This window comes from Lissotriton vulgaris, chromosome 1_1 (genome assembly GCF_964263255.1).
Source record: "Lissotriton vulgaris chromosome 1_1, aLisVul1.2, whole genome shotgun sequence".
Taxonomy (NCBI): Eukaryota; Metazoa; Chordata; class Amphibia; order Caudata; family Salamandridae; genus Lissotriton; species Lissotriton vulgaris.
Genome location: NC_141685.1, coordinates 2,024,313,491 through 2,024,338,052, shown reverse-complemented (window position 1 = coordinate 2,024,338,052; position 24,562 = coordinate 2,024,313,491). Strand labels below are relative to the sequence as shown.

The 24,562-nt window shown below is 44.8% G+C and overlaps 1 protein-coding gene across 5 annotated transcripts in view; it reads right to left on the bottom strand.

The window, feature by feature from the left end:
- Positions 1-21,367: 21,367 nt before the first annotated feature.
- ITPR2 (inositol 1,4,5-trisphosphate receptor type 2) overlaps positions 21,368-24,562 on the bottom strand; it is a 1,555,333-nt gene continuing 1,552,138 nt past the window's right edge. For all 5 annotated transcript variants that reach the window (XM_086920227.1, XM_086920242.1, XM_086920233.1 and 2 more), the window contains one exon: positions 21,368-23,053. In XM_086920227.1, coding sequence (XP_086776353.1) covers positions 22,967-23,053 — 87 coding nt within the window. In that variant the 3' untranslated portion in view covers positions 21,368-22,966. The remainder of the gene's footprint in view (positions 23,054-24,562) is intronic.

The following is a 24,562-nucleotide window of genomic DNA, read 5'->3' as shown; positions in this document are numbered from 1 at the left end:
TCTATGGTTTTTGTGAAATTGTAAAAAGTCAAACCAAATGAATTGTAAATACATTGTTGTGCTGTGAATGTAAGAGTGATGAATGTGAATGTTTGATAAAGGTGAGTGTTAGTTTGTGTGGAATGATTCAGAATATGATTGTTTTATTAAACGTAAGATTTTGTATTTGTGATCTAGATGTTTAAAATTAACATTTTGTGAAATCAAATGAATTAATGTGTTGAGAAATATAAATAAAACAAAAAGATTTATTCAGACCGAACTATAAGTCTTGGACCCATGTTGTGTTGAGTTCCAATATGTGGTTTTGATGACAGAAGAATTTGAGGGAACAGTACGGGCAGTTGTTTAGTTAAGATTCGTCAGTGGCTTGGCCTTACTGTTGGGAGCCCAAACCCAGTGGTGTTAATTATTGCCCTTAGATTTCAGCATCGACGGTGTTCATTTTAGACACAATAGACATGAAGATGCAGTTAATGCAAAAAAAAACACCAACACCACAAGCGCTACATACAGCATTAGCCCGCTTTACATCCGTGTTGTTCCCATGCACTTCCGCAAATTTTTTGCTGCAACGTTGTGTAATTACTTTGGTGTGGCCTTACAGCGTAATTTCGGGAATTTCATGTAACAAGCGTTATACAGTGTTACTAAAATAACATGAAACTATGAAAGCTTAACTCGTATTTCATCCTGGGCCTACACAATATTCTTCTGACCATCACATGAGCTGTCTTGTTATTCAAGTGTCAAGACAGACGCTAGTGTTCCGAGGCAGGACAAAAAGGCAGCAACAGTGTTTTTGAACCATGGCGGCAGGTTCTGTAATAACTCCTACCTGTATTGTTTCATCATAAAGGACAGAGTGCGTTTATGGCTGCGGGTGAACTGATTCAGAAAGAGTTGTTATTCAGCAAGGGAAGGGAAGGCAACCCTCTGCGGTGGCAGCGTTCGACAGGACCACTCACCTCGCAGGCAGGAGAGTGCCTACGTGCCAGGTGTGTGCAATGACTGAGGGATGCCACGGCTGGGGAGTGATATGATTCGAAGGGAAGCCCCACAGCAGATCCAGCAGCATGCCAGGCCGTCACATGCCGCTGTTGCCATGGCGCTGCGGGATCCCTTCCATTGGCTCTACTTGAACTCCCTGCTATACGTTTGGCGGGATGTTACATGGCAGTGGCAGGATTCCCAGCGCCCAGGCATGTTTTCCAATACAGGCACTGAAAGGGAACTGATGTCACCCCCAGCAACCAGCACTTGAAATATTCAGGGCTGGCTGGAGCAGGCAGAGTGCAGCCTCGGATAAACACGTGTGTGTTGTGTGTGCGTGCTTATGTGTGCAGCTTTGTGTGTCTGCGTTCGTCTAAGGCGTGTTAAGCCTGACACATGAGCATTCATTGGTGCGTGTGTGTACTTATGTTTGACATTGTTTGCTATGAGTTCTATGCCCTGTGTGTGAATGCTGTGTCTGCCTAGGTGATCATCGTCTGGTGTGTTCTTGTGTGTGCTGTATGTGTGCCTATATGTGTTATGCATGTACCTGCATGTGCTCGTGAGTGAAGTGTTCACCTCCTGGCCAAGCTTTCATTGATGTGTGTGTGCGCTGGGCGTTTGTCCATCCACGTGACCTCAGTGCGCACGCGTGTTTCCCTAGTTTAAGTTCAGGACTCTAAAGAGGCTTGTTTAAAGCCCCCCCCCACCATGACTTTGAAAACATTTTCACTTAAATTCCGAAACTCTGTCCCTTTGCTGCATTTCCAGAAATTGGGAATCGTGTGGCAGCCCAGATGCAGAAAACGCTGGAGGAAAACAGTATTGGGATGTGTGTGTGTGGATCACAAATCCCGAAAGAGAATATAGCACATATTTTAGGGCCGACGATACAATGTTTCAAAATCTATAAATCTTCAGTCGTAGTTAATGTGCTTTCAGAGGATGGGATACATGTACACAGTGCTTGAAATGGAACAATAAAAAACAAGCAGCACTGCATGCGATCGCTTTCGTTATAGTAAAAAAAAAAAAAAGCCCGTCAGTGGTGCACCCGCGCGGGGGCCACTGCGGGGCATATGTCTTCAATTATCGCGCTGTGTCTGCCCACGGAAATTGAAGACATATGGGCTTTGGTGCGCGTAACAGACACCAATAGGCCATGGCGGAGCTACGCGACCGCCCATGGCCTATTGCGTGTTTATTAAAAAACTACACGCACGCAAAGCCCAATGAAAATGGACCATAGAAAATGAACACGCACAAGCGCTGTCATTTTCTAGGTCCATTTTCAAAACCCCGAGAAAAGGACTCTGGCTGCGCAAACACTGCTGCACAATGTACACTAGGCCGAGACCTAAAAATATACCCTGAAGCACAAGATATTGTATACCTATGCAATTAACCAGGCAAATTAATCAGGTAGTGGGCAGCTGTTGATGCCCCTCCACCTCCATCCAGAGAGTGTCTAGACTTCCTTACATACTGCATCCCAGGTCTGCAACAAAAAAATAATGTAGAGCAAGCATCTACTTTGTTTAATAGCTAGATATGGTTAAACTAGCTGTCTATGCTCTGCCTTCAGTCAGGCAGCTCAAGACTGAAAGCAGATAGCTGGCAAGAAATGTGCAGATGCGTAATACCTCAAGTCTTGAAAGTTAATTAACTATTATGGGTCGTGCAAATCAGGGGTCTCCAACGTTTCCATAATAAGAGCTTCTTAAGTTCAATAACAATCATCCTGAGCTACTAACAAATGTTAGTGCAGTAATAGTGTCCACATAAGACAAGATTGCATTAGTAGTAAGGGTTGCAAGATTACCAGAAGTAATGACCTTGGTGCCTCAGCATTAATGTAAAAAATACTTTATCAATTTGGAATGTCTCAATATGGGTAACACATAACATTCATAGCTGCAATGCCCGTGGGTTCAAAGGCTTAACATTAGTGATAAATGTCCCCAGTGAAGCACAATTTATCATTCGAATATCAGCTTTAAATATATTTGGAAATTCAACCATTTTTCTCTCAACATTAGTTGATACCTTCTGGAAATAGAAACTTTTTTCAAATTACGTATAGCGCATAAGCTTCCAATTTAATAGACTGGGCTACACAGAGGGGAGATACTTACTTGTAGCTGGAGAGCAACAAGTAGCTCACAAGCTAGTCATTGGAGAAGTCTGTAGTAAATATCTTACAGAGATGGGTGTTTAACAACTCCCCACTCAAGAGCTGACAACTTGTCCAATTAAGCAATGAAAACGGGGCTGAGGGAGTGAAAATTCTAAATGTGTAGTTGCCCAGTGTCCTGATCAGGCAATTGGCTCCATACTTGACTAGAGCACCAGCTTCTAGGTTACATCGTAATCTGTCTGGCATCTCCAACTCAGTTGATATATAAAGCATAACTGGATTTCGACAGACAAACAATGATATCACAATCTGGACATGGGTTTTCAAGCTTGAATTAAAATGGTTCACTTCAATGGGGTAGAAGAATGCAAAGAAACCATCAAACGTTTTATCAACTCTTGAACGCTAACGGCATCATATGAAAAGCAACGATCCTTTTGGCAAACATAAAACAAGGAGATAAGAATCTGGACATAAGATGCCATGTGTGACTAAAAATTGCTCACTTCAAAGTGGCAGGAGGAGGCAAGGAAACCATCACAGGTTTTACTACCACTCCTACTGCCCCAGAATCCTAAGGACACCATATGAAAGACAAGAATGCGTTTGGCAGACATAAATAAAGAGAATGTGGAGATGGGATGACAGGCTTGACAGAAAGTGTCTTGCTTCAAACGAGATATGTGCAATGAAACCATCAAAGATTTTTTTAACTCCTAAATCCTATTTATACCATGTGACACTCATCGGGACTGTGGCAGATATAAACAAGATCAGTCTAGGATGCCAAGCATGGCTGAAGATGGCTCAATTCAAAGAGGTGGCCTATCAAATAGTTTTACCAGGTCCTGAATCAGTAGCCAGAATTGAAATAGCGCACATCTGGTCTTTAATGTGCTCCCCTGTACACATTCAAATGTGCCATACACAGATGCTGACAAATCCCATTTAGGCAATGTACACTTCAGGGTTAGGCGAGGAATTTAGGTAAAAATAGTCAGTCTTAAATGATCAGAGAAAGTCACTACCCCAGTTTCACATAGTAAGTCAAAATGGGAGAATATGCTAGCTCAATATGTTATGTACCAACAATAGAGACCTGCAGTGTGCAGATTACAGGTTTACCTCCTAGAATGGGACATCCTTACATGTTGCTAAAAGAAGCCCCATTTGATTTGAGGGATAACATCTGCCAATGCACTAGCAAATAGTATACTTGGTGATGAGCTTCATCCAAAACCATTCTGCTGGTCTCAGAATGGGGTTTTAGGGGGGGCCGGGAGGGGGGGGGGGGATTAGGAGACCACGGAGGATTGTTGGGCTGGTTGGGCTGTCTTCGGGGGGTTTGGGCTCTTAATGGGCTATCTTTGGGCTGGTTGGGCTGGGGGTGTTTATGTACAGCCATCTTGGGTCACTAACCACCATTTTAGTGGCAGTGACCCAGCAGCCGGAGGGGAACTCTGGTCTCGATTTGTTTGGAACCCTGGTCTCAAGTTGTTTGAACCCTGGTCTCGATTTGTGTAGGACGTTAGAGCGAGTCTGTGGTTGTGCGTCGCGTGGTTTAAGCAGGCTTCGTAGCTTACCGGTGTCTTTGTGCGCGGTATGGCGCGATTGCAGGACCCCCGCGTGTTGGAGGCATTGAGGCTGCTCGGCGATTCGGGGCGGCTTGACCTCCTGCGCCTGGAAGCTCAGGTAAAGCCGCCGCGGCGCGCTGCCAACGGTGCTGCTGCAGCTGTGGTGGCGTGTGAGCCCCCGCGGTCTCGGCCGCGGAGGGGTCGTGGGGCCGGTGGGAGGGGCGGGAGCGTTGTGAAGGGCGGGCGGTGGGGTCAGGAGTGGCAAGAATGGGGCGGGAACAGGAGGGGGCGGGGGAAAGTCGGCGGCAAAGGCGCGGTCGGCAAGGAAGGGGAAGACAGCGCTGGACTGTGTGGAGGGGGCTGGGGATCGGGGGGGAGCGGGTGGGGAGGCTGTGGCGGTAATGCCCCATGGGGGAGAGGCGGCGGGTGAAGTGGTGCAGCAAGGGCAGGGAGAGGGGATAGGCCTTGAAGGACGAGGAGCAGGGGAGGAGAGTGGGGTGCTGGGGGGATGGTGGCGGGAGCTCATCCTTACTGATTGAGGAAACGGAGGAGGAGGGGGAGGGGGTCGGGGGGATGACATGGCTTTGGACTGGGGGTCTTCGTCCGGTGACATGGTGGGCCCAAGCAGGCCGCCGTCCCTGGTGGGAGGGCGAGGGGAGAAGAGGAGGGGGGTGGAGGAGAGGGCGAGGATGGGGACATGGTGGGCCCAAGCAGGCCGCCGTCCCTGGTGGGGGAGTGAGGGGAGAGGAGGAGGGGGGGTGGAGGAGGGTGGCGTGGTGGGGAGGGGCGTTGGGGGGAGGCCAGGAGTGATGGGGAGGGTGTGGGGGGTAGCCTGGGGGAGGGGCAGGGAGGAGGGGGGCTTGGAGTGGTTGAAGCACGACGGGTGGGGTGGGGGCATGGGGTGGTGGGCCGAGTTGGGGGGGTCCAGGGTGTGGCAGGACCGGCCGGCGACACGAGGAGGACATTCGGCAGGTTGAAGGAGGGGGCCGCAGAGGGGATGGGGTGAAGGGGGAGACGTTGAGGGGCAGGGGGGGCATTGTTGCCCATGCATGCTCGACTCCACATTCTTTCCTTGGCAGGAGCAGTGGGAGAGGCGCTCGGGTGAGCAGCTTGCGGCTCCGGTCCACCGAGAGGATGGGCCGGCTCTGCCTTTTACGGGCGGTCGTGCTCCAACGTGGGACCCGGCAGGAGAACGCGGCAGGAAGCAGGGGGAGAGGTCCCCGCCAGACCACCCCCGAAGGGTCACAACGGCCGCCGGGGGGCTGGGTGCACGTGGCAAAATGGTGAACGCTGAGCGCGGATCATGTTTGGCTGACAGAAGGAGAGTGAGCGGGGATCTGGATGCATTGATGAGCGTATGCAGGGAGAAGGCGGGGTTGAGTCGAGTGGAGATTCCGGTGAGTGAGCACGAATGATGTGGTGACGGAGGGGGAGAGTCAGAGGAGGAGGGGGAGATTAGGGACGGGGGGGTAGTAATGATGTTGACCGTGTGTTGCAGGTTCGACCACGGCTGGACGCGCCCAGGATGACGGCCCCCTCAGATCCACTGGTTAGGCGGCGAGATCCGGTAAGGACGCCGACCTTGACGCCAGGTAAGATGGGAGACGGAGCAGGGAGTGGTTTGGGCAGGAAGCGCAGCGCGTAGGTCTCGGTGGGGACGGAGGCACGGGGGGAGGACCCTGTACAGTTGGTAAAAGGGCACTATGTGACGGATGCGGGGGTAGGCCCGGACGGGGCGCCACCGTTGGTGGAGGCGGAGTCGGCGGACGCCAGAGAGAGTGAAAAGGGAAGAGTGAGTGAAAAGGGAAGCACATCGGCAGGGAGTACGGCGGCGGGCACGGTCGCCGGGGGGAAGGAGAGTTGCGTGGTGCCGGTGCATAAGCTCCCATACATGGGGGTAAAAAAGCCGTTGGGAGCACATCTCTCCATAGCGACGAAGGAGAAGATATGGAAGGGGGAGAACATGGAGATGTTGAAGCTCCTGCACAGGGAGCTCACGGCCAAGGAGGGGTCTAGGGAGGAGGAACAGGAATTGGCCAGGCGCCCTAAGGTGCCGCTGACTATTGACAGTTGGTCGGCGGCGTTCCTTATATACACTAGCGTATACTGTTAAAAGTATCTGGACAGGTCCTTGGCGTTGTTCAAGTATATGGACGTGGTCCGGAGGGCGCAGGTGGCATATGGCGGTTACGCTTGGTCACACTATGACGAGGATTTGCAAGCGCGAATGGCGGCGGACCCGGAGGCGAAGTGGGGAGAGCTAGACTCCAACTTGTATCAGCAGACGAGGGGGGGGTGAAGTTCGGTCGCACGGTATATACAGCGAGCGAGCTGCCCCTTGTGCCGACCCTCTTTTCGGCTCGCCCCACCCGGGGAGGGGTGGGGCAGGGGGAGAACTCCGGACAGAGCTCAATCGGAGCTTATTGGGATTTCAACAAGGGGGCATGTGGTCGGCAAGTGTGGCGTTTTCGGCACAAGTGCTCTAAGTGCGGACGCCGGCACCCAGTGTTGCGCTGCTGGGGAGTTGGAGGCACATCGGGACAGCAGTGTGCAGCTGCGGGACAGCAACACGCAGCGGCGGGCAACCAAGCAGGCGGACGGGGGAGGCAGGGGGGGGCAGGAGCTGTGGGAAAAGGCTCATACGCCGGTTAGACTGGACAGGCTGGAGCCGTTGCTGGCGGCATACCCGTGGGTGGAAAATGCGGCCGTGCTTTGACGGGGCTTCGGGGAAGGTTTCCGATTGGGGTACGAGGGACCATGGATTGCGCGCTGGGCGGAGAATTTGAAGTCAGTGCACGCGTGAAAAGGTGTGGTGCAGGAGAAGCTGTTCAAGGAGGTGAGGGAAGGCCGGATGGCTGGCCCCTTCGCTGAGCCGCCGTTGCTGAACCTGATCATCTCCCCGATTGGAGACGGGGCAGTTCCGGCTGATACAGCACTTGTCATGGCCGGAGGGGGCATCAGTGAGCGACTTCATATCGGTGGAGCTCGCGTCGGTCACGTACTCGTCATTGGATGTGGCGGGGAAAATTGTAGCGGCGGTAGGCCCGGGGGCGTTGATGGCAAAGTGTGACATCAAATCGGCTTTCAGGCTGCTCCCGGTGCACCCCGAGGATTACCAGTTGTTGGGAATCCAATTTGACAGCAGCATATTTGTACCCTGCCACACTTATGGCGGCCAAAAGCGGTACAAAAGGGGGTGGTGATGGACGGAGCATCTGAATCAATCAAACACTCACACCCAGTCAAAAGATCTGGGTTTAATCCATCACCGTTCTTTAGCCCACTCTGCCACCCCAGTTCAGACATGGCTATATGCAAATCAGTCTGACCCTGTGCCTCATGGGAACGGTCCAACCTGAACTGCCAAGTCATGCCTTCCCTGGACCGGAAACAAGCTTCCGAGGACCGGTTTCTGGCATTCCAGCCGTCTTCAGCCCGGCTTGCTTGAATCCAGTGGCAAAGTGAGCAAGGGACTCACGTCTGAGCATACCCTGCCACACTTATGGTGGCCAAAAGCGGTACAAAAGGGGGTGGTGATGAACGGAGCATCTGAATCAATCAAACACGCACACCCAGTCAAAAGATCTGGGTTTAATCCATCACCGTTCTTTAGCCCACTCTGCCACCCCAGTTCAGACATGGCTATATGCAAATCAGTCTGACCCTGTGCCTCATGGGAACAGTCCAGCCTGAACTGCCAAGCCATGCCTTCCCTGGACCGGAAACAAGCTTCCGAGGACCGGTTTCTGGCATTCCAGCCGTCTTCAGCCCGGCTTGCTTGAATCCAGTGGCAAAGTGAGCAAGGGACTCACGTCTGAGCATACCCTGCCACACTTATGGCGGCCAAAAGCGGTACAAAAGGGGGTGGTGATGGACGGAGCATCTGAATCAATCAAACACTCACACCCAGTCAAAAGATCTGGGTTTAATCCATCACCGTTCTTTAGCCCACTCTGCCACCCCAGTTCAGACATGGCTATATGCAAATCAGTCTGACCCTGTGCCTCATGGGAACAGTCCAGCCCGAACTGCCAAGCCATGCCTTCCCTGGACCGGAAACAAGCTTCCGAGGACCGGTTTCTGGCATTCCAGCCGTCTTCAGCCCGGCTTGCTTGAATCCAGTGGCAAAGTGAGCAAGGGACTCACGCCTGAGCATACCCTGCCACACTTATGGCGGCCAAAAGCGGTACAAAAGGGGGTGGTGATGGACAGAGCATCTGAATCAATCAAACACTCACACCACAGTCGTTATTTTATAGAAGTCATGAGGAAAGAAGCTAGAGTGCTTACCAAGATGGTAAATCTATCTATCAAAGGCCTGAAGTGCAGAAAATGGTTCCAAATTGTACCGTAGGGGCCCACCAAGTCGATTCAATTGATTATGCAGCAAATTCATATACAGATTTAATGACCCTCTAAAACATGTTTACCCCCCCCTCCAGCAGCAAGAGCAGCGTACCCGCAGGATTGTAGTCTAAGACCTTGCTGGTTAGATGCCCAGCCACACCACGGTTGTCATTTCGTAGAGGTTACGAAGACAACAGCTCAAGCGCCTACCTAGGATAGCGACTGTAGCTTGCAAAGGCCTAAAGAGAAATAGTGCTGAAAATGGTTCCCACTTGTATCCCGGGGCCCGCTGACTCAATTCAATTGTTTTTGCAAGCAAATTCATACACAGAATCAATGAACCTCTAACTCAGTGCCCCATAGTAAAAACAACACATTAAAAACTTTGTTTTTTTTAAACCCAGCAACAAGCGCAACCTACCAGTAGGATTGCAGTTTAAGACCGTGCTGGTTAGATGTCAAGTCCAATGACTTGGACTGCTCAACATTTAAGCATACCCAGCACAGGTACATAACTAATTTTGAACCCACAGACAATTTTTAATCTTTTCTCTTCAAGCAACATAACTTTATTATTTCAAGCATTATCTTATTGGATCCCAAACAAATGATACTAATGTACTGTTAAATTAATTGGCATATGCAATTTATATTCAGTGAATTGAAAGCACCAGCGGCTGTTATTTGAATCTGTGCTCTGATTGCACCAGCGGGTGCGGTTTTTAACATTCAAACTAAAATAATTAATTACTTACATTTTAATAACATGATTCACAATGTTATTATATTTTCAAAGCTATTTACATTATTGGAAAGTATAAAATAGCATAACTAATGCACAGTGTTTTCATTGCACCAGCGGCTGTATTGCAGATTTATAGTTTATAATCTTCAGTGTTTTGATGACACCAGCGGCAGGAATTTAAGATTTTTACACCATGCTTAGCTATTTGATACATCGTGCTCTATATGCCTTCAAGGAATTTGCGAGCAGTACATAGCGCACATCGTGTTAAGGCTGTAATCAAAATTCTTATTACCACAAGAAATGGAGTTTCGATATGTCAAAGCAGTTCGGGAAATATTATAACCTCCGTTAAAGTTGGAAACTCAGGTTTTGTTAATATACTGGCTCTGCACGTATACAACTTCAATTGAAAATAACTCTGCGTACCTTTAAAAATACCTCAGTATTCCACAAGCGGCATTCTTCGTACATTCTTGGACACACGAACGAGCTCCGAACTTTGCTGTTACGCGTGAGCTCACGTCCTTCGACTGACTTCACCGCGCAATTCTCACGTTGCTTGGTCAGACAGTCAACGTCATCGGCAGCCATTTTGTGTTACCGCAGTAACCAATTAACAGTGCGAATATCGAGTGCTTTATTTTTGGCTTGCTTCTACACTGAACTAATTTTTTTACTAAGCAATTTTCATAAATGTGATATTTTTTTATTTTTTTTACTGGGTGTATTTATGTCACAGTGGTGAGTTTTACAAATTGTATTTCTGGTCATATTTAGGTCATACAAACATCGATTAGTAACTGTTTTCATTCTCACTCTACAACAGTACAATTTTAATGTGTGGCATAATACAATGTTGATAAATTAACATTATATTGGTACTTTAAAGTATAAATATCTAACCTTACAATAATGGAATGTTTTAAATATTGTATAGTACATAGTTCTATTAATAAGATTCAGGTATAGAGTTTTAAGCATTTTTGTGACATAGCACAATATAACAATGAAGTTTGATCCACCAGCTAAGTTTTTACAATTAAAAGGAGATCCACCTATTCCATGGACTAGGTGGAAAGAAGAATTTGTCACATATATGAAAGCCATTGGTGCAAACGCATGGGAGCTGAAAGAAAGAAAAATATATTCTTACATTGTCTAGGGTCTGAAGGACAGGTCGTTTTTAGAACTTTATCACCAATTGTTACTCCCAATGACGGTGGTGGAGATAATGTTAATGTTTACACCAAAGCGTTAATGAGGATGGAGAAAAGATTCACACCCATTACAAGTATTGCTTTAAATTGATTTAAATTTTACACGAAGAAACAAAAAGACGACAAATCATTTGATGATTTTTTGACATCCCTAAGAGCATTATCATTACATTGTAACTTTGGTCTCATAATGAAATGATTAGAGATCAAATATTTGTACATGTGAAAAATAAGAAGATTCAAGAAAGGTTATGGGTTTTGGGAGATCCTAGTTTAGAGGAGTCTATTTCAGAGGCAAAAGCTCTTGAACAATCCGAAAAGTGGATGGCTGTTAAAAATAATTCAGAAAAAACGATTGCAGGAGAAGAAATTTGTGTTGTTAAGCAAAAAAACGATTATCAACAGAAGCGGTATTCTTCCAATGTAAAATCTAGTGGAAATACATTTAGTGCGCCACAATCGTACAAGAGATACGAAGGCAATTATGGTAAGTGTTTGTTATAGGCGAGGTAACAGGTCACACATTGCTTCTTTTCTAGGTTGTCCTGCAAGAAACAAAGAATGCAAAAACTGTGGTAGAATAGGCCATTTTAGTAGTGTTTGCAGAGATGATAAACACAATAATTCTCAAACTAGAAATTCAATATCATATGTTGTAAACGGTGATACGGTACAACCTGGTGAACAGTCCTCCAACATTGATAGGGGTTTTGTTGTATCTATAATGGATAGGGTCCCAGATGACATATTAACATCTCCATACTGTGAATTTCAAATCTTGGGAGAGAATAATGACAAGTTGCAATCTAGTGACATTATCGCAGAAAGTTTTGATGGGAATAAGATTGACATTGAAGGTTACTTTCACGTTGAATTACTATTCAAAAACAGGTGTGCAATGATCAAACTATACATTACTCCAAAAGGGGTGAATGTTTTAGGATGGGGTGATCAGTATAAGTTAGGCTTAATATTGAATCCAAGAGCACGTGAGCCTGTGTCATTATGTGATGAGAAATTATTCAACAATGTTGCTGTGATCAATGATGACAGCAACATTAGTTAAAAAGGAAAAATAATTATTAGTAAATTTGGCAAAGTTTTCTGTAATAAATTGGGTAAGCTGAAGAATTTCTCGCATAATATAGTAGTGAAAGAAAATGTAGTACCATTTAAACAGAAAATAAGAAGAGTACCGATAAACATTAGGGAAGAACTTAAAGAAATGTTGAAAGAACTGTCAGATGAAGGTGTTATCGAAGCCATTGAGTCTGCTGAACGGGTTTCTCCGATTGTTCCTGTCCGAAAACCGGATCAAGAATTGAGAGTTTGTGTAGACTTGAGCTTTAAATGCAAACATAGTGGTTGACTGTCACCCATTACCCAATATTAATGAAGTTATTTCCATGTTTGAGGGGGGAATTTTTTTTTTACGCTTGATCTGAGATCAGCATATCATCAGATAGAACTATTGGAAGAGTCAAAGGAATGTACAGCTTCTATCACACCATTTGGGTTATACCGATACACTAGGATTGCATTTGGGCTAGCGTCAGACGCATCGGTATTTCAAAGGGTAATGTTCCACATTTTCAGGGATATTGATGATTATGTGAAGTGCGTTCAGGATGATATTTTGATTTTTTCTAAGAAAAAGTATGACCATGTGAAACATCTAGAAGAGGTGTGTAAAAAATTAGAGTACCACGGTCTTACTCTAAAAGCACATAAATGCAAACTGTTTAAAAAATCTGTGGAATACTTAGGACACACCTTATTTGATGATGGTGTTATTCCAAAAAAGACCAATGTAGACGCTATTATTAATGCTCTGCCACCTGCAAATAAGGATCAATTATTATCATTCCCAGGTATGTGCGAGTACTACAGTAAATTTATTGATGGTTATGCCACAAAAATTGATCCACTGAAGGAATTATTGAGACAGAATGTAAGATATGAATGGACAGCAGAACATCAGGAAGCTTTTGAAGGAATAAAAAAAAAAATTGTGATTGCACCCACGTTGACACCTTTTCGCATGAGGAAAGATTTTATAATTACAGTAGATGCGAGCCTGTATGGATTAGGAGGAATCTTATCACAAAAGGATGGTAAAAACGAATGGAATGTGGCATTCACTTCACGCACATTAAATGAATGTGAGCGTAAGTATTCTGTTATAGAAAGGGAGCTGCTTGCGTGTGTGTGGGCAGTCGAACACTACAGATTGTATGTGTGGGGCAGCAAGTTTACCCTGAGAACTGACCATAAGCCACTTGTCAATATACTTTCCACGGGTGGTGGTTGGAATGCCACAGCCAGAATTGCACGACTAATGTCTACATTACAAGAATATACCTTCAACACTGAATATGTTCCGGGGAAGAAAAATGTCACAGCAGATTTTCTTTCTCGTTTGCCTTGTAAGTATGATGGGGTAAATGTTGTCAAAGAGTCTGATTTTGTACTGACCATCAGCGATATTGTTTCGGATTAATTTCAAGAAATTTCAGAAGATAAATAGAACAAATGTGACCAATTTGATGACAAATGGTGTGTTGAATGGATGACCAAAAAAAGCATTATTAAATCAGAATTATTGCCATTTTTTAATGTATCAGAAGAGTTGGAATTTGAAGGATCACTTTTGTTCAAATCAGGGAAGTGTGTTCCTCCAAGGGCCATGCAAGACATTATACTTAGTTTAGCCCACGAAACACATCCTGGTATGTCATCTATGAAGAGGGTAGTGAGAATATTCTTTTGGTGGCCAGGAATGGATAGGTTCATTGATTGAGTGGTAAGAGAATGTCATGAGTGTGCATCAAACGAAAAGATGTGAAAACTACATGTTCCCCCATTGAAGACTGTGCAGTGGCCTGAAGTACCATGGCAGAAGGTAGCCTTTGATATATCGGGACCCTTCAGTAATCTTCCAGAAAATTCACGTTATGCTTTGGTCATTATTGATTATCATTCCAAATGGCCAGAGATCAAATATGTTTCTAAAGCTACAACTACTGCAGTAATCAAATTTTTTAAAGAAGTATTTGCTCGTGAAGGCTGTCCGTCTGTGTTAGTCACTGACAATGGTGTTCAATTAACTTCTGGAGAAATTAAAAGTTTTCTCAAAGAATGTGATGTTATACATAAATGTACATCATTATATGAACCACATGAAAATGGTCAGGTGGAAAGATTTAATAGAGTCTTTAAGAGTTACATTTCTGATTCGTTAAAGTTTGTGGGCAACTGGATGAACTGTGAGAGAAAAATTGTGGGTTTATCCCATTACGCCTCACTCAACAACAGAAATTACCCCATTCAAACTACTTAAAGGAAGAGATCCAGCGTCATGTGTTTGTCCATGGTGGTTTAGAAACAAATGTCAGTCCAAAATTTGATCATAAGGAGTGTATACATGATACTGCAAAAATAATTGAATTCAAACAGTACAAAACTATGAGATGGTATAATGATAAATGGAAAACTAAAATGCATGATTTCAGAGTGGATGATTGGGTTAGGATTCTTACACCAGGGTTTTTGAATAAAGGGGGAAACAAATTTGGAAGACCAATTCAAATAAAAAAAAGTTTTAATAAACAGTGTAATAACACAAGATGGTAAACTTTGACACGTTAGAAGAATAGCTAAATGTCCAAACAGTGATGTTATTCAAAGCAAAAATTCTAAGATGATAAATCATTTTGATACCACTGTATGCGAGAAGAGTAACAAAGATACTTTTGCTTCAAGATTAAAACTGTCAGTTTGGCCGAGGGTGAAACCTAAAAGATTTAATGATTTCATTTAATATGTTTCAATTGTACATATTATTAATGAGGGGGATGTCTTACATCTTTCCTCTATCTATATCTTTCTTCCCTTTCCTTTGTTATATGACATCATCTGGCCTTGGCCAGCTCTAGCATGTGCGGTGTTTATTTTCCACTGACATTCCTGATTCTGCATGTTTTGGATTGTACTGGTTTGTCATCTGTTGCCCAGTTGCACCTGGAGCTGTTAATGGGTGGCTTGATGTTGCTGTGCTGGAAATAAATCAACGTGAATTATATGGACTATTACTTCTTTATTTACAACAGTGGGCCAGTCTTGACAGCTTCTTGGAAGATGCCTTGAGTGAGGAAGGCACTGACAATGGCAAATGGAGAGAGCATTGACAGAGAGATCTTTAATGAAGGACAGTGGTAAGATATCTTCATAAGAAGTGGTTTTGAGAGACTTGATTACGTCAACCAGGCCTAGTAGAGATGACGCTTTGAAGGGTGACCATTGCGGTATTCTATAGGAAGGGAATCGTGTGAGCTTGCTATTATCGATGTGCACTAGGATCTTCTGAAAAAAAGGTTGATGGCATTGTGCTTTTTCCGTGGAGTGAGGAAAAGGTGGGCCTGCTGGGGTTGATTTGTTAGAACAGTATTCTGTTCTGTTGGTAGCTTCATTGATGGTGATGGTATAGTACTTTGCTTTGGCTGATGAGATGAGCTGTCTGTGTGTTCTGTGAAGGGAAATCAGTTTCAAGAGGTCCTCAGAATTCTGCTTTTCTACCATTTTCTTTCCAGTGATTGGATCGTTTATTGGCAGGATGGTCTTTAGAATACCAGGGTGTTGAAGATGTTGGCTTGCACATGCGTTTTGTAATTGGAATGTGGATGTTCACATAGCTTTCCAGAAAATTGCTGAAGTTGTTTAGAAAAGTCTTTACATCAGACGTGGTGTTGATGTAGTGAGGGATGCGTTTAAGCTTTAGATTGTCTATTGGGAAGTGTTTGGAGGACCTAAGGTTTGGTCTTCTCTTGGTTCAACCTTGGTGTTTTGGTAGTAAGCTGAGCAGGGATATGGGGATGGCAGAGTGGTCAGTCCAGTCCAAGGGTATGAGTGGTTTGCATTGAAATATTGGTGAGGTTTAGAAGTCAGGATTCTGAATGTGTGTTGACAGTGTGACATGCTGTACCACAAGTGTATCAATGAGGTTCATGAGGTTGTCTCTTGTATTTTTTGGAGCCTGAATTGTCTGGAATGTGGTAGTCACCCAAGAGTGTCGGATGAAAGATGTGGTGAGGAGATCTGAGAAATCATCAATGGAGTCCTTGTTTGATGTCTTTGACATTGTAATGAACAATCCTCTTAATATAGAGTTGGGATTTAAATTGCAATTTTGAATATGCCAAATTTAGGAGGTTGCTACAGCAACAAATGATGGACACAATTCTGAGCAAATGAATCATTCACCCCCAGTCAAGAGATCTGGGATATGTCCATTGTTCTTTTGCTCACTCCCCCACCCCAGTTTGGACGCAGCCATATTCTAATTAGTCTTGACCCTGCTCCTCATGGGAGCAGATCAGCCTGAACTGCCAAGCCTGTCTTCATTGGACCAGAAACAAGCATCATGATACCAGTTTCAGGGTTACACCCCTCATCAGCCAGGATAGCTTGAAACCAATGGCACAACGAGCAAGGGACCCACGTCTGGGCATACTCAGCCCACCTAGAGGGAAAAGTACTTCAGGAACAAATGATAGACAGGCCCAGGGTGCTTGTTTCCGGTTTGGGGAGGGCCTGGCTTGGCAGTTTGGGCTGGACTGTTCCCACGAGGAACAGGGTCAAGAATGATTTGCATATGGCTGGGAACAAACTAGGATAGCGTGGTGGGCAAAAAAACAATGGACCAGATCCATATCTTTGTGACTGGGGGTGAATGTTTGTATTGTTCAGAATCCCGTCCATCATTTTGGTGCGTTTACATTTAGAAAGTTGGTATTTTACAGCCTTAGCCATTTAGTGCCTGCAGCCTGTCTCTGGGTCACATGACTGGGTGTAGCTGACAGCTTGGCTTTGTATATTGTTCTGCCAAGAGGCCTACAGATAGGATGGAGAGAGTGTTGATGTTGGAAGTTTGTGACTAAAGCTTGAATGCTCTGTATCCTTGCTGGACTGGGATACGCTAGAGCTGTAGATGTGTTTATTGTAGCTCCTAAATACTGATGTACATGAGACGGCTGCAGGTGAGACTTGGTGTAGTGGTTTGTGAACCCTAAGTCGTGCAGTGTTTGAATTGTCTGATGTGTGTGTTGGACACACTGATTGAATGACTTGGCTTTTATGAGCCAATCGTCTAGGTAAGGGAAGACATGTATTTGTTGTCTCCTGAGATGTGCTGCTACTACTGCTAGGCACTTCGAGAATACTCTTGGTGCCGTTGTCACTCCGAATGGAAGAACTTTGAACTGATAATGTTGTCCTTCCAGTACAAACCTTAGATACTTCCTGTGAGCAGGATGTATCGGAATGTGAAAGTAGGCGTCCTTTAGATCTAGTGTTGTAAGGAAATCGCCTTGTTGCAGCAGTGGGAGCACCTGTTGTAAAGTGATCATATAAAAATTATCTGATTGTATGTAATGATTGAGGGGCCTAAGGTTGAGAATTGGTCTTAGTGTCCCGTCCTTCTTGGGTATTAGAAAATATAGCTAGTAAAACCCTGTTCCTTGCTGTTGTAAAGGAATTATTTCTATAGCGTCCTTTTGAAGAAGCGACAGAACTTCTTGTTCGAGCAGAGTAAGGTGTTCTGCAGACATTGGACGCTGCCTGGGTGGTATGTGTGGAGGGGTTGCTATAAGTTCGAGACAGTAGCCATACTGGATAATTTGTCTTACACACTTGTCTGTTGTGATGGAATTCTAGACAGGTAGGAATTGTGTTAATCTGCCCCCCCCTTACAGGAGTGGAATGCTGTCGGGGAAGCGGAGGGAAGTCATTGTTTTGTAGTGGAAGAGGTTTGATTATTGTTGTTACCCCGACGGCTTCCTTTGTTGTGGTTTCCTCTATATCCTCCTCTAAAATATCCCTTGTTAGAGGATGTTTGTGTGTTAGATTTGAAGGATGTTGTATTGTCTGCTCCAGTCTGTTTGGAGCCTCCTCTGTACAAGGAACACCGAAAGGAACTTTTAGTTTGTGTGGACTGTAAAGCTCCCATAGATTTGGAAGTATCTGTATCCTTCTTCATCTTTTCAAGTGCTGTGTCTACCTCTGGTCCAAACAGTTGATTGTGATTAAAAGGCTGATTTAAAATGGTAGTTTGCACTTCCTGTTTAAATCCTGAAATGCGTAGCCACGCATGCCTTCTAAGTAGGACACTAGTGTTTACAGCTCTAGATGCAGTGTCTGCCACATCTAGTGCGCACTTGATGGAGGCATTAGAAATTAGCTTGCCTTCTTGTATAAGGTTGTTTGCCTGCTCTTTATATTGGTCAGGTAGATGTTTTAGTAGTTTCTCTGATCGTAATGAGCCCTATCATAACTTGAAAGGAGGGCTTGTGTGTTAGCTATACGCCATATGTTGGTAGCTTGCGCAGCTATTCTTTTGCCTGAAGCATCTATTACTTTGGATTCTTTGTCAGGTGGGGGTACCTCACCTGATGTTTGTGAGTTTGCCCGTTTCCTAGCATTTGGCACAACTAGTGAATCTAATGGTAGTTGTCCCTTAATGTATGCTGGATCTGCAGGTGGAGGCCTATATTTTTTGTCAATTCTAGGGTTTAGGATCCTAGTACGTAAGGTCTTTAAATATCTCTGGAGCATGTTTGATGACCCCTTTAATCATGGGAAGAATTTGAACAGACCTTTGCGATTGTTCAAGTGTGTCTAACAGAAAATCTTCCTCTGCCTCATAAGAATGCATAGTGACTCCATGGTAAATGGCAGCTCTATTCAGCAGGTGACCAAAACCAATGTTATCTTCTGGGGGAGAAGGTTTCGATGGATATGACTGTGGGTCAGGGATATCTGGCACATCCTGTGGGTTTGGGTACTCCCAGTCTGTATCATCTACAGGGTATGGGAAAGGCTCATCTGGGTCCATCCCTCTCCCTAAACTTTACTCATCATCATTTGAGTGTGAAGACAGAAGAGGAGAATGTGGAGGAGAACCCTGTGGTGAATTGTTAAGAGGAACAGGGGATGAAGGAGAAGGAAGTATAGGAGAAGAAGGGTGCATAGGAGATATGGCAGAGTCCTTCTTCTTGGCAGGTACTACAGGTGTGGGTGTTGTATACGCCTTTCTCTTCTTGTGTGGTGTAGTGGATACATGACCTGTCTTTGGGTCAATGTAGATCTTCTTTTGCAGAGGATCTGGTTAAAAAAGGTCTTCCCCTTGTGGAACCTTAGTCGGCGCCGATGTTTTCGGTTCTGGACGAGGTTGCGGTCTGTCTTTAGCCTTAGGAGGTGTTACAATGTCCTTGGCGTAGTTTTCGGCACCGCCGATGTTGTTCTCGGTGTCGTAGGCTGTTTCGAGGGCTTGGGAACATCGGTGGTTCGGAGCCCGAGCATGTTTTGGTGGTAATTGCCGTACTGAACGATTGTGTTCATGGGCAAAAAAAACCCCGGGCGGCCATCAGTTCGAGTTTTAGACCTGCTTAAACTCGTGAATGTTTTCCCATGATTCATATGGGGATACTTCCTCTACTGATTTAGAAACATACCCAGCAGAGTACGGATCCTAGTGACCTACATCTAGCTGGGCTACCCAAGGATCTTATTAAGACAAGGGTAACTGGTGGATCCTACTGCGACAGTCCTGAAGAAGACCAGGGTGACCTTTCGGGGCACAATTCTATGGTCGAAACATGTTGACTCGAGCAGTGGTAGGAGGGAAGCCTTGAGAAACCTCATTTTCTCAATAAGGCATTTTCCCATCCTCTCTTTTCTTTTAATCCTGATAAGGGTACCATAATTGGTTCTAATAAAGTAATTCTTTCTTTTGGCACCCTTAATCAGTTTTAACATACGTCCTTACTGCACTTATTTGTGTCGCACTTTTGATCCACGAGGTGTTCCTCTATACACGGTATCACTTATGTATGTTACTCATTGTACGTATTCACGTATTGTGTTGTACGTCTTGTAACGTGGAAATGTATTATTTTTTCCCCCTCCCTAATGCTCCGCCCTGGATGTGGCTACACCAGGGCGTTTGTAGCAAGCCCTATGATGAAGCATGTCACATACTTCGGTATGTGAGTGAGGGCAGTTTTTTCCCAATTGGGAATTTCCCTTCATTTATTTTCAAGAACTCTATATACCCATTATTGTTGTGAACATAGTTCTTTTAGGGGGTCTGGGGTATTGGAGTATAAATAATTTGGCCCTCTCCCCTTTTGTGTGTTTAATAACATCGGAATCAGGCCTTGTCAGTTTCGGTACCGAAGACGATGGCTTTGGAGTGGAAGCTGGTCTTGTCGGCTTCGAGGCGTCGGACGCTGGCTTCATACCTTTGTCTTTAGAAGTCGACGATTTTGGAGCTGAGACTTCTTTCGGTTTCGGTGCCGAGGGAGCTGGTCTGATCGGCACGTAAGGCTTGCTCGGTACAGAGCTACCGGAAGGCTTAATTACTTTCCTCGGAGCCGAGCTCGATGGCGGGGCTTTCGAAGTGGTTTTTCGGTCGCGACTGGGCCCCGTAGGCGGAGTGTTGACCTTTGCCTTCGATCTGGGTGCTATGTGTGGTGCAGAGGCAGTAGTAATCACGCGCTGACCCGATGGTATGGAGTCGTCTGACTTTGATACTATTTGGAGATCATCGGAATCTTCTTCGGAAACGAGCGGAACCTCCTCGTCTAAGATATCCACCGGTTCCGGAGCTGATCTCTGCATGTCGTGTGGCAGGGCCCTCCAATCTCGGATGGTTTTCTTGGATCGAAAGGACGCACAGGTTGTACTGCTGGATTCGTCGTGGTCTGGCGATAAGCACAGGTTGCAGACCTCGTGGTGGTCACTGTGTGGAAACTTTGTTCCACACTCGGGGCATCTCTTGAATGCCGTCCTTTCCATGAGGTGTAGGCCTCACGGCATGGATATGCCCTTTGGCCTGCGTCGACGACCGAAATCGAGCTGATGGAGTGTAAAATGATGTAAGTCGAATCGAAGGTAGTTCGGTAAAGTTTAATATGTTTTTTGCGCTTCAAAGTGCTTGAAAAGTCTATTTCTAGCCGGAGCGAAAAAAGTTCATCCGAACCCAGTGGCGGAAAAAACAATCTAAGGATGGAGCCGATGCCCATGCGCACTATCATCCAAGGGAGGAGTCACCTATCTCGTGACTACAAAAGACTTATTCCAAGATGACAACAACATGCAATCATCCGAGCCCAACACCAGGTGGGGATCTAATGATAAGTGTAGTATCTGCAGCTCATATGCCTCGAACATGGTGTTTTGGAGACTAACGCAAACTCAGTTCACAATGGATAGCGTACAACATCCCCTTCTTTTTACTTTCAACTTGTATACAATTACTTGATTTTTACCTTTTTTAAATAATACTCATAGCCCATTTTAGTGTTATTTTAAAATCATTTTATTCTTGGCACTGAGTAGAATACCTGATCCCGTCGCAATCCAATTAAATTAAAACATTTACAATACTGTATCTCCAAAAAGCATTGAGATGACTACATTCATTTAATGGACTATTCGATAGTTCATATGAAACAGAGTTATATGTATTATGATGTCCAGATATGCATGTAAGCAACGCACATGCATGTCGTATAGAGAAATATGCACAGACAGAAATCACTGATTGAAACGCCATCAAATCAGTAGTGCAGTTTCCTGCCTTTACATTTCCAGTTCAGGCACACTGAAGGCACAAAGCATAAAATCGTAATACCATGATATCATCTGGACTCTGCTTTAAAAAATGTGCTATCGCTGTAGAGTAAAAAACTTTTCTGAAAAGAGGTGAACACAATGTACATGTTTGCAGAAATATATTGCTGTTGGCAATATTTGTGGATCTGATGCCTAGCCCTGCCCTCTGAGACGGAAGCATCAATCACTACTCCATTCACATTAGGTAAGTCTGCTTATCGTAGCTGTTGTGTTGCATTCGGGAGACACTATTATTCAACCTAATATTAGCTAAAAGAAAGTTATTGCTCTAAGAGGTCAGTTTTTCTCCAAGAAAGACTCAGAAACATAAACCTGTGCGTAAGACGTACTGAGATGAACACAAAGTTGGTCCCTTTCTGTGCACTCTTAGCATACACCCTACTTTGTCAAAGGCTTTTAGCTTTAAAGTCACAAAGCCAAAGAACCCTGTCCCTCAGTTTTAAATAACTAGTTAAAAGAACACCTGCAGCAGGCTGATGAATGTATAAATACAATCTATTGACTCTATCGGTAACTTCTATATCCACATCAGAACAAATAAATGTAAGGCCTCGAGAACTTCCAGTTATAAAACATATGCGCATGGTGGAGAACATTTACCTGCACAACTGTGGATCTATGGTAAACCGACAAACAAGAACAAAATGTAGGGTTAGATTACATAAATATTCATCGCGTCGAGCAATTGTGCGCTGACATTTGGACCAAAGCCAACAGCATCAGCACAGTCAAGTGGTGCAAGCATTTTTTGCATCCTGCAGTCTGTGTAAATGTCGGTGTAAAATTGATAACAACGTTTCAACTTTATGCCCTTTGGTCCCTATGCAACTTGCAAATGCGACATCGCTCCAGATTCCACCGATACTTTGAATTACCGTTTAGACAAAATGAAATATTTTATGGTAAACAAATACATAAACACACAATAAAAACAGTGTTGCTAAAACAAGTAAAATCGGCACTTGCTGATTCTTTGCACATATCTGAACAATATTTTCTCACGTCTGTGCTGATCCCTTATATGTGCTCGTTAGAGTCCTTAAGGCACTTTCCAAACAGTGCATGTTGTAAGGAGGGCGTCACCATGATTACGCAGGATTTGCTTTTCAGAAACCCCAACCACAACATTTAAAATACATTCCTTTGATAGAAATAGAGCATCAGCTGGTTATTTTTAAACTTTGTAACAGTGTCTGCAGCTTCCAGTCAGAGCCCTGGGCCGGATACTGATGAGAGCGGGTCCAGCCTCCCCGGGGTCTCAGTGTGGCGGCATGTGATGGTTCGCATGTGATGTTGTTGACCCAAGAAATCCCAGCCTCTGCTTATTTTTCCTTTGTTCGGTCATCTGAAATGCAAGTACAAACGGATTAGTGTGAGCAGCAAGTGGTGGCTCATTAACCGCCTCTGCGCTCCCACAAGACATATGATAACTTGCGTAATGGCCATGGCAAGAAAAATCACAAAATTTAGTATACTATTTTATAGAAAAATTTAATAACAGCCCATATTGACCATATTCATGGAATTGTACAATGTCAATGCCCTATTGCAAACGAATGCTGTACCTGGGGAGAGTCTCTTACCTGGACCTACACACCCTTGGAATATCTTGCGATGCAATATCTCACAATGACCAATTTAGGCTTAGGCTGGAGTTTTTCCAGCAACACCAGCAGCTGCATTACCAAACTATGGGCTAGATGTAGGTAAATAGTATTTAACGTTACGAAAATACCGAATTTTACCGATTCAGTTTTTTCGAATTGGTAAATGCTATGTAGCTAGAAATTCGGTAAAAATTACCGAATAGTTAAGATTCGGTATTTACGGATTCGGTAATTGCCATTCATTCCTATGGGCCTGGAGGCCCATAGGAATGAATGTCAATTACTGAATCCGTAAATACCAATTCGGTAAAATAGGGAAAGAGTCAAGGGTGGCAGGGTGTCACATTGACACCCTGTTGCACCCCTGAAGAGTGCTTGTGTGCACATGTCGCACACATACATGCCCTAAGGGCATGTATGTCTGCCACATGGCACTGGTGTAAATGCAAAGATTTGCATTTACAGAGGTACTCGTTATTTAGCACCAACTAATAGTTGGTGGTAAATAAAAAATCATTAAAGCACAGAAGCACTCTTTAAAGTGCTTCCTACATGTCATTTACGATTCCGTAAATATCGAATCAGTAAATGATGATTCGGTAAATACCGATTCGGTATTTACCAAATCTGTAAATTGGCCCCCTAAATAACAAAAGCCTATTACCGGTCGGTAACGGCCGAAATTCGTTCATTTCGGCCGTTACTGACCAGTAATAGCCGTCCTACATCTGGCCCTAAGTCCATTTATACTGACATATTTTATGCCATATGTTAGACCCGTCTGCTTCCGAAAGTCCCCTCACCACTATGATTTCTTTTGTTCCCCTGTACCTCCCAAAATTTGTCGCTTTTCTTTGTCTGCCAGGACTTTTTTTATGTGTTGTTTCATGGGGCTAGATGTTCCTTGACGCCCAGTTGCTCACAAGGTTTTTGGCACCTATTTGCAAGGCGCCTGGCGAAACCTGTGGCATTATAGACTGGGATTGGCAACCTGTATGAATGACCCTAAAATGGTGGTCATCCTTTTCCCTCATGGGAGTGACTCCCCTTGGAGCCTCCATGAACTTTGGCCTTTCGAGGTTTTGGCGCCCTTTTGTCTGGTGCGCAGTCCTGACAGGAATTCCTTTATTTCCCTAAGGTACACAAAATGGCTGCTCTAGAACCACAGTATGGTGGCTGCTAGGGTCCTAAATACACCTCAAAAGTGCCATGTCATTGGCATAGCCAGAGAAGGTTCTAGAACCTTC